At 46.4% G+C, this 10,501-nt stretch overlaps 2 protein-coding genes across 2 annotated transcripts in view; one reads left to right on the top strand and one right to left on the bottom strand.

Moving 5' to 3' along the window:
* The window catches only part of ITGAE (integrin subunit alpha E), a 68,882-nt gene that overhangs the window by 49,980 nt on the left and 8,401 nt on the right, over positions 1-10,501 (top strand). Inside the window, exons 20-27 of the mRNA XM_040639841.1 lie at positions 435-508; positions 3,676-3,808; positions 5,186-5,284; positions 5,830-5,909; positions 6,620-6,697; positions 7,175-7,238; positions 7,326-7,534; positions 8,617-8,669. Coding sequence (XP_040495775.1) covers positions 435-508; positions 3,676-3,808; positions 5,186-5,284; positions 5,830-5,909; positions 6,620-6,697; positions 7,175-7,238; positions 7,326-7,534; positions 8,617-8,669 — 790 coding nt within the window. The remainder of the gene's footprint in view (positions 1-434; positions 509-3,675; positions 3,809-5,185; positions 5,285-5,829; positions 5,910-6,619; positions 6,698-7,174; positions 7,239-7,325; positions 7,535-8,616; positions 8,670-10,501) is intronic.
* Positions 8,063-10,501, bottom strand: part of HASPIN (histone H3 associated protein kinase) — a 2,496-nt gene continuing 57 nt past the window's right edge. Inside the window, 1 exon segment of the mRNA XM_040641178.1 lies at positions 8,063-10,501. This exon segment is cut by the window's right edge and continues 9 nt beyond it. Within this exon segment, the coding sequence (XP_040497112.1) occupies positions 8,224-10,501 (2,278 nt within the window). The 3' untranslated portion in view covers positions 8,063-8,223.

Below are 10,501 nucleotides of genomic sequence, written 5' to 3'. Positions count from 1 at the left end.
CTCCTGCTGTTCCTGTCTCTACTTTTAAAAGGACTAAGGAAGCTTCTCTTCACTTAGGTTTTCCTCCTTCAAATGTTCAAATTAGTGAGTTGTGAGCACTGCTGCTTAATTCACATGATATAAATGTGACAGGCACCTCCACCATTCCATGAAGGTCACCCCACTTTTTACCTGGACCAGAGGCCTGAGTCATGGTGTACCTGTGTTGTAAGACCATGCACACTCCCCACCCCTGACAGGTCGAGGAATGTCACAGTCACAGCTTTGTCGGCCATATAGGCACAATCCCAGCCTATCAGCCTTCGCTTCCTTGTACCTGTACTTCTCAGAGTCTAAGGAAGGAGAAGTGTGTCTTAAGGAGAAGATAATGAAGCAAAGCTACTGGGGATGTTGGTGTCCCTGGGCTGATCCCACTTCTCTCTGTTTGGTTACAGCTGCCCTATGAGAAGAACTGCAAGAATAAGTTGTTTTGTGTTGCTGAGTTACAGATGGTCACCACTACCTCTCAGTGAGTTGGATCCAGTCATCATAGTTTCTGCAATTATCTTCCTTCTGAAGGCTTACCTGGGCAAAGCCCTCATCAAAATTGACCCATCCCCATGGCCCACAAAGGCTTTGCATTTATTATCTCATTGGGTCTTCAGCCACACCAGGAGGGAGGCAAGAGATTTCTATTATTGTTTTATAGGTTAGGGAACAGACTCAGTAGTTGAAGGACTGTGTCGGGTCACAGTGGTCATTTGGTGGACTTGAACCTAGGTCTCTTGACACCCTGGATAATGCTATTTTCATAACCCAGTGTTTCTTGCTCCTAGGACTACCTCAGTTAGAGGTAGCCTCTTCCTTGGCTCACCTCTTAACCAAATTACTTAACTAATTTATTAAATATTTATGGAGCATCTCCCCTGTGCCAAGCACTCTACATGTCGAAGATACATCAGCAAATAATATAGACAAAAATTCTTGCCCTCCCGGTGTTTTAGGAGGAGAAGATAATAGGTAAATTTTATATTGATATGTATATGAAGAAAAGGCACGGAAAGTGGGAGAAAGTGCTGGGTAGGGGTGGGTGACAGTTTTAGAATGGTCGGGAAAGGGCTCACTGAGGTGATGTTTTGGAGCACACACGAGGAGGGTGAGGAATGAACTGTGTGGGCATCTGCAGGAAGAGCAACTGCAAATGCCCTGAGATGAGAGCATGGCTGGAGGTGGGAGGAATGGCCAGGACACCAGTGTGGTTGCAGTAGAATGAGGAAGGGAGAGGTAATGTCGGGGCAGAGAGAGAGGTTATTCAGGGCTTCTGAGGCCCTATATAGAAGGGCTTTTACTGTGAACTGGGAAGCCAGAGGAATGACAGGATCTTGCATTTTATCGGGCTCATTCTTGCTGCTGTGTTGTAGACTGCAGGCAAAGATGTAAGCGGGGAGATAGTAAGGATCTGTTATAATTCAGGTGAGAAGTGATGGTGACTTGGACCACAGTGGTAGCAGTTGAAGGTGGTTATATTGTGAAGTTAAAGCCCACAGGATTTGATGACAGATTAGATGTGTGGAGTGAGAGAAAGAGAAGGGTCTAAGGCAGCTTGCACCATTTCACCCTGAGCATCTAGAACTTTGCTGTCCAGTACAGTAGCTACTAGTCACATTTGGCTATTTAATTAAAATTTTAGTTCCTCGGTTGAACTAGGCATATTTCAAGCCCAACACCCACCCATGGCTGGTGATCTTGAATAGCACAGATGTAGACTATTTCCATTACTGCAAAAGTCCTGTTGGGTCACATGAACTCGAGAATCACGGCAATGCCAAGAACCGAATTGGGGAAGCCTTTAGAAAAATGATTTTGGAAGGCAGGGTGGAGAGGAAGAGATAAGGAGTTTGGCTTTGGACATGTGATGGTCTTAAAATACCCTCCCTGGCCGCTAGTGCTATATTTGGAACGTGGTACTGATGGCCTGTTGGCCAGAGGAGGCATCTGTGGGGAAGAACACTGTTGCCTGAGTCCTGGTAAGCCTTTTCATAGACATTTGTAGGACTTGTGCATGGCTTAGCCCATCTCAATTACTGAGGACCCAGTTGAAGACTTTTGAGTGCTTTGGAGTCCAGCCTAGTAAACAGATGCAGCTGTTTCCAACAGGAATGAATTACACCAAGGACTTACCCCCCAGCCAACGCCTTGTGGTATATATAGCACGCACAACTGGCCCTACATCGCCCCCTAGTGTAAATAGTAATCAGTCTCTTCTTTTTTTCAAAAGCATTGTTGAGTCTAATCCTTAGCATCCAAATATGTCGGTGTTTCCCACCTTTTTGTGGACATAGATCTCCTAAAGAACCTAAGGAAGACTACAGACCCTCCCTAGACGATCACATGTGCATACATCAGTGTTTGCGTTTGGGGCCTTCTGAAGCTGCCCCTGGCCCTCAGGTTAAGCACCCCTGCGAAATATGCCAGCGGCTCCCAGATCTCTCTCCTGGGCTCTAGAATAGTATATCCAACTGATGTTTCAACATTTCTAGCTTGTTATGCCATAGGCACCCCTCATTATACCCTGTCTGAACTCATCTGGTCAACAGCCACCCTCTGGTCTTCCTCCAGTGTTCGCTCCCTCATGAATAGCACCACTTGGTCATCTAAGGTGAAAATTCAGGACTCATCCTTGATCCTTCTCTCTGTTGCTCTGGTTGCAAGCGTGGCCTTACCATATCTGGCTTCAATCCCTTGTCTCTATCTCCACTACTACTATCTTACACAGGCATTTGCCGTCTCTCAAATGGAGTTCCACACACAGCAAGCTCTAGCTACCTATTCTCTTCTCAGCTGTGATAAAACAAAAACAGTATAAAACAAAACACATGTCACATTGCTTCCCAGAGCTTCATATCCTGTTTTTGAACATTTCAGATGGTTAGGAGATTTTCTTTGTATTGTTAATATGTTTTTCTGTACATCTCGATTGTGGATAGTGGTTTTATACTCTGGGGCCCCACAGCACCTCAGCAGACTGAAGGAAGCTCTCGCAAATCCCCAAGTCTTCTCTTCTCCAGTCTGAATAGACTGTTTCAAACCAGTCTTCAAGTTGGAAGGGCCTGAATGATTTTGTGGATGGGAAAGCTGAGGCCAAGAAAGAAGCAGGGCAGTATCTGTCTCATACACCGCTGATCTCCAGTATTGAGCAGGGTATCTGGCACAGAGAAAGTACTCTCTAAGTATATGTGAAATGTATGAACTTCAGAGAATGAAGTATCTTGCCTAGGGTTGCAGTGAATTGGTAGTAGAAAGAGGATTTAAATATAATTTTCCCAACCTTCTTTTGAGAATGCTAGACCTGAGGCAAGTTAGTTAGACTCTCTTTGGCTTGTCTCCTTTTCTAGGAAATGGAGAGTAACCATACTATTTTACAGGGTTATTATGAGGATTAATTCAGTATGCGAAGCATTTACCACAGTTTCTGCCGTATGGTTAGCACCATGGTAGCCATTATCATCTCACACAGCAACTGAGGTGGGTGTGGTGGTCCAGGCATTTGCTTATGCTGAGGGGGAAGAAAATCTAGGCTAAATGTAGCCTTTAGGTAATTTAAGGAGTTAGTTAAGAATGTGCTATTGTACTGCTTTGAGGTCTTCACAGATTAAATAAACTGGTAACATGTATCTATTTGCCTACACTGTGCAGGCAGGAATTGGTGGTGGGTCTCACCAAGGAGCTGACTATGAACATTAACCTCACTAACTCTGGGGAAGATTCCTACATGACGACCATGCATTTGAATTACCCCAGAAACCTCCAGTTTAAGAGGATACAAAAGGTAACAAAGAAACATGCCACTCATAGCTGTGCCTCCTTGCATACCTGCTTTTGTATGGCAACCTCCTGACTGGTCTCCCTGCCTCCAGGCTCATTCTGGTCCGTCCAATAAATGATTATGAATGAGATGAATCTCCTCCAGTCCAACTACATGCTGTACTGGGAGTCCAGTCACGCCGTTCTCTGCCTACAGAGCCTTCAGTGCTGCTGTTCTGCAGTCACTCTTTCTTGCCTGCAGCCTTTCTTAACCAGGGTTCTGAGAGGGAAATCTCTAGCACGTGAGCCTGCACCGGGAAAGCGAGAGTCTGCTCTGCCACTCGCGGGCCTCGGGTCACAGACTGGAAGCTCGCTGCAAGATAACAGGAAACAGTGTTTCTCCCAAGGACATCCTGCAGCTGTGAAGTATTTTAACACTGAGAAACGTTCTCTAAAATCATAGGCAATCAGAAAACTTTGGTGCTTGAAGTTCTATCTATAATTATGAAACCATTTCACTTGACTAGAGGATGTAAGTCACTTTGAAGAGAAGCAGTTTCATTTTCCATCTGGGGTGCAGAACTTCAGATAAAGAATTTCCGGACACAACTTTACAATCCCTAAGAGTTTCCAAGGGAATGGGTCCCTGGGTCCAGACCTGATGCTGATGGACCCTTTTACACAGAACCCTGCTTTACTTAGAGCCCATTTTACTTCTGTATCACCTGAACTCCACCCTTCCCCAGCACCCTGTGATAACTGCCTTTGCTTTTGTTTGCTGAGACACCACAATGCAGTTTTCCTCACTGTAAGGAGTCAATAAACCTGGCTTTGTCAGGCTACACGTTTGTCCCTAGGGTCTTAGGCTATTTGGGCTAGGACAGCATCCATTATATGAAAATAATGAAATTATCTCATAAGCTTCTAGAGTGGAACCAGTGCTTCACTATCCTTGGGAGAATTAAGAAAATTGTCACTGAAATCACCTTCCATATTCAGTGGTCGAGGCAAAGAACCCTGGCTGAGAAGGGTTGTGTGGCAGTGCTAGGGCTCATGCGAGCCTTTCAGCCCATCTCAGTATGATAAGTTCGCCCACTTCAAATGTCTCCTTCCCCCTGAAGACTTTACAGATTCCTCCTAGTTGGGTTTTACCTCTTTCAATACAGTTTTTCCTTGTACCTTTCACAGAACCACTCCTTAGGCCTTGTATTTAAATTCCTCAACCACCTACTATTGATACCTTCTGCCCAGCTTGGGGGGAAGACAGAAACCAAGTCTGATTTGTGTCCCAAGGTTCCTGGCAGATGTCTGGCATGTAGAAAATCAGAGAATGTTTGTCAAATTGGTATCAGGAAACTGCTTCCTTTCTTGCTCTTTAAGAATCTTCTCTCTGTGTTAACAGCCTCCTTCTCCAGACATTCAGTGTGATGACCCTAAGCCAAACGCTTCTGTGCTGGTCATGAACTGCAGGATTGGTCACCCTATACTCAAGAGGTCATCTGTGAGTGTCTGGGTTGGCTGACTCTTCTCACTTACTTGGAGGTGGTGTCTCCTACATCCCAGTCTCATTTGAATCTTGGTTGTGGTCTCCACATTTCCCTTTACTGCAGTCAATCCACAGCAGAGCTTAGAGCTGCCAAGTTTGCTCTCAAAGTAGGGAGTGGTGGGGCGGGGGATATAGCCACAAACTGTTGACTCACCCCCCAGTACAGCAGAGGGAAGTTGGGAGTAGTATGGGAAGAGCAGCAGACCCAAAGTTATTAGTTCTGAGTCCCTCGTCTGCCGCTGATGATCTTTGTGCTGTGGGAAAGCTCTGAACGGTTTCCTCAACTGTGAAAGGGGAATAACGCCATCTGCCCTGCTTACTCCATATTGACATTGCGAGGCTTATGTGGAATAATGGATGTGGAAGCACGCTGTGCTAAAACAAATGTGAGGCATATGAATTATTTCCCAGGTCTGATTTCCCACTCTCTGAATGGGGAGGCAGTTTGAATTGTGAGTGGTAGAGAGGAATCAAGTGACCTTTTTTTCTTTTTTTAATAGGCAAACTTTTCAGTGGTTTGGCAGCTAGAGGAGAATGCCTTTCCAAACAGGACAGCCAATATCACTGTGACGGTCACCAAGTAAGTAGTACCGGTCACTGCAGGCCCAGGCTGTGGCCCTGGAAGAAGTCTCCCTCCCATGTGCGTGTGTAAGAGCTATGGCTCTGTCACTGCCCAGGAAGAAGAGCCTCAGGGAACCCACAGGAGGAATCTATGCTCCTGCAGTGACTTGCCTTTCCCTTCTTGTTATATTTAAAATGTCCTTTTATTGACACACAAAGCAAAACTATGGTATAGTCTAGTAAATGAGCCTTGGACATAAGTTCTATTCCTGGTTCATTCAACTTGGAGAAGCTCTGTCATCTGCAAAACTTCTGTTTTGGGGGTAGGGTCTGGGTATAGTGCTGGCGAGGTGTTCTCAAACGGGGATGATTCTGCCCCTCAGGGGCGATGCCTGAAAACATTTTTGGTTGCCACAACTTGTGGGGTGAGGGAATGCTTCTGGTATCTCGTGGATAGAGGCCAGGGATGCTGCTAAACAGCATACAGTATATAAGATGGCCTCTCACAAAAAAATTATTTGGCCCCAAAAGTCATTATTGTCAAGGTTTTCAAACCCTTTTTAAATCAGTGTTTCTCCAAGTATGATCTTCTAGCAAATGTTCTGCACTCTAATTACTTATCTTCAAGCGTCTTTTCTTCTCTGACCCTCCCTGATCCTGAGAAGCCAAGGTATGTAAGCAGCTGTATACAAAGTGGGTGTGCTGTGAACTGACACTCTTATTTCCTAGTTTCAATGACAGAAAGTCTTCCATCACACAGAGCCACAGCCTTCAATTCAAGCGTGCCTTCACGGCAGTTCTTCCTAAGTAAGTACTTCCAAGGGGCCAAAACCTGCAGCTTCAGGTGGTCGGGGTGGATGTGGGCATTCCCCATCTCTGACAGGAGGCTGCTTAAAAACCAGGCTCCCGCTGATCGCTAGGGCATGAACAGTTGGGTCCTAGACACCCCATGGTAGCCATCAAAGGAGGAACAGTGCCAACTGGTCTTAATACCAACTGAAGTTACTGACGTAATGCTAAGGAGGGAAGGGAGCTGTGCGACTGGGAAGTAAGGAAGGGGAAAAGTAAGGCCACCGGGGAATAACAATCAGGCACAGAACCAGCCCAAATGTACAGAATTCAAATATTTCTACCTGAACTGCCCTACCACCACTTTACATTTTGATATTCAGCTTTGATTCTTCTTGAATGGTGCCCTCTGTCCTAGTGTATCCAATTGGTAGCATTCAGGCTCATTTGAAAGAAGGGGGCCTTGAGGCCTAACAAGTATCCTTTCATTTGCAGACCTTCAGTGATGTACATGAACCCAAGCCAGGGGCTTTCTGTCTACAAAGAATTCCTCTTCAATGTAAGTGCTTAATGCTTATTATTGCAAAGTTATAGGTGGCAAGACAACACCAGTTTTGATTTCCCACTCTCTGATTTTATTTTGTAGATACATGGGGAAAATCTCTTTGGAGCTATATTCCAGCTGCAAATTTGTGTTCCAATCAAATTACGAGATCTCCAATTTATAAGAGTGAAAAACCTGACAAAGATTCAGGTACTTAGAGGTTTTTTTTTTTTTTTTTTTATCGCGATCACATCTCTTTCCAGAGTGACTGTGGATTCTCAAAGGTATAAAACTAGAATTCTAGGAAAGGAGTAAAAACAAGTTTAGTTAACTTGGGAACACATTAGGAGTAAATTGCCAGTCATGTTCACAAGAAATATCAACCATTCAGCTCTTAAAGCAACATTTCAGTTTTCCTTCCCTTGATGAAAAATAAGCAAAAATTCAAACCTTTTTAATACCAATAGAGACATTTATTTTTCCTTCGAAAAAGTGATAAATTCTGCTTCTCTTTGTGACTGTCAAATAAGCTTGATACACATGAGCTATTTCTTGCACTTCTCCCTATAAATTTACCATCTTCCTTTCCCCCCTCCAGTCTGTCTCTGTCTCTGCTTTGCTAAAGCCCCTTTGCTCTCAGTTGACTCTTCATCTGCAGTATGGTTCCCTTATGATACCTACGACCACAGGCTCTGATCAATATGAAAGTTGAGGTCTTTGGCTTTCCTGAATTTTTTTTTTTGCTCAGATTCATGAAATGCCAAGGTTCAAAAATGAATATATGGGAAGGCATTTACAGAATGGACTCTGCTGACAGAAAGAGGGCTTATAAATTGTAATCATTTGTTCCCATGCATAGTTTATTTTTAAAGAACATTTGTTAATTTCTAGAAACATTTAGAAGGGGATTCCACTCTGCTCTGGGGATGGAGATTGAAAATAGCATCAGGGGCTTTAAGACCAGTATCCTCTCAGTTTGGGCCAATAAGTCACCTCTGGCTTACTTAAATAGACTGTGCTGGCAAAGCAAGTCAGTGGCAGAGCTGAAGCTCAGCATTGTCTTATAGAAATCCTGGATCTTTCTCTTCATTTGTTTCAAGGCAGGGGTGTTACATCTACTCTTGAAGGTCATCTGTTTCAGAATCTTATCTGTGAGGTAATGGAGCCAGAGCACATTGTTATAAGGGTGATACTCGCCCCAGCAGTTGTTGTTCTCCTTCCTCATTAGCCTGTAGATCTCAAACTGGTAGTCACCTTCACCTGTAAATAGGTCCTCATCCATGGAAATGTCACAGAACACCACAATCCCATCCCGCTCCAACCGTGACAGTGTGTAGTCAATGATATTGACTTGTATCCCACGGGTGGGGATAGTGCTTGTCTTCCCATTCAGGGTGTACTGGAGCTCTTTGAGGCTGGTTTTCTTTAAGAGCACGTTCCCCCAGTGTAAGTCTCGGTGCTCGAAGTGCAGTGACGCCTCTGCCACTGCGAGGGATGCTGTGATCTGGTGTAGGATGCTCTTTGCAGTAGCCATGGAGGACAACTTCGTTCTCATTCGCTCTAAGTCAACCCCTCCTAACTCAAATTCCAGTACAATGAAGAGCTGGTCTTCCTCAAAAAAGTCAGGCCGGTCATTTGCAGACCCTTTAGTTGAGTTATAATGGTCCCAGGCTCTGAGGAGCAAAGGAGGGTAAGATCCTTGAACACAGTGCACTGAGTTCAAACCAATAAAGCCTTCCGTACGGTTGCATACCTCATCAGACAAGAGGCTCAACTCTTTAGAGATGATTATCTCCGGCAGAATTTCCTCAAAAGTTTTCTGATGGGCTCCATTGACTAAATCTGGTCCCTCAATAGCAATAATTTTTAGGGCAACAGGTGTGTGATTAGCAACTGTTTGAAACACTTCTCCAAACACCCCTTCCCCAATCTTCTGACAGCACTCCAATTTTTCTGTGGAAAGGCAATAGCTAAAGGGGATAGGACCTTCCTGATTGCATTCCCCGTAAACCTTTTCAGCGTCAGATGCCTTTTTGTCTGTGACATGTAGTGTCTTTAAGGGGGTTAGCAAATACATGGAAGAGCAGTGCCAAGGAGACAGAGCACTATTTGTTCTGTTCATAACAGGAGGGTTTGAATATTCAGATATGAGGGACTCAGAGAGGGAACTGGCAATGGTGTGGCTGCTGCATACTTCTGACACAGCAGTCACCATCTTCTTCTTGTGGAAACTAAAGGAAGCCCTGGCTTTGGTCCAAGAGCAGGTATTCTGTAAATGAGTCAGGTCCTGGGTGAGGAATGAGTCTTCTTCCATCTTTTGGCTCTTCTTAAACTGGTGGTAATGGAGAAGGGAGGTTTCTACTGTTTCCTGAAGTTTCCTTTTTCGCCTAGGCCCAGTTCTCTCAAGTCTGTTGATTTCCCCAGGTACAATACAGTTCTTGCAACCATCTGCCTCCTCGTAGTCCATCTGGGCAGCCCCTTGAGACCCAATCTCTTGACAGGAGTCCTGGTCTGTGGCCCTCTTCTTACCCATGCTTGATAAACCTGGCCTCTCCAGGCTCTTCCCAGCCGGTTCCCTTTCACAGCAAGACTCCCTCATATTCCTCCCATCTGCCCCAAACTCAGAATCTTCAGGGTTTCCAGAGTCCATAAGATTAAAGAGAGCTGACCTGAGGCTGGCACGGGCTTGGTGAGCCAACCTGGTGAACCTGCCTCCTCCTGTTGCTGCCTCCTGGAAGCCGTGGAGGGGTGCTGGGTCTGGGGATGCTGCTGGGAGGTGGAAGCCGCTCCGAATTTCGGAGGCCGCATCCAGAGAGGCGGAGGGGCCGGCGCCGGGAGAGGCCAGGCTGCTGAACAGGGAGGCGCTGGTGCCCAGCTCGCCGCCGTCCCGGGCCTGGCTGCACGCACTGAGGTCCGGGCTGAGACAGCCTGAGTTGCCGTTAGGGAAGGGCGGCGGTCCGAGGGGGCCGCAGGGGGTACTGCACTTTTGCGGTGGCCGAGCTCGCGGCCTCAGGCGTCGTGGGGTCACGATCAGACTCGGCCGGTCCTTGGAGGCTCGACCGCCGGGGCGCCTCCGCCTCTGACCTACCGGAACGCCGAGGAAGTCGGGGTCGTCGGGATCGTCGGAAGCGACAGACGGCGAGGGGCCACCGCTGCTGGCGTCGCTGCTACTACTGCTGCTGCCGCTGAAAAAACGCTTCCGGTCTTGCGGCGGGAACCACGGCGCAGCTGCCCTGTCCGGCCGCCGCCGCGGCCTCCCGCCGCCCACAGCCCCGTAC

Source organism: Ursus maritimus, unplaced genomic scaffold (assembly GCF_017311325.1).
Source record: "Ursus maritimus isolate PB19 unplaced genomic scaffold, ASM1731132v1 scaffold_24, whole genome shotgun sequence".
NCBI lineage: Eukaryota > Metazoa > Chordata > Mammalia > Carnivora > Ursidae > Ursus > Ursus maritimus.
This window is presented reverse-complemented; position numbering and strand designations above follow the sequence as displayed.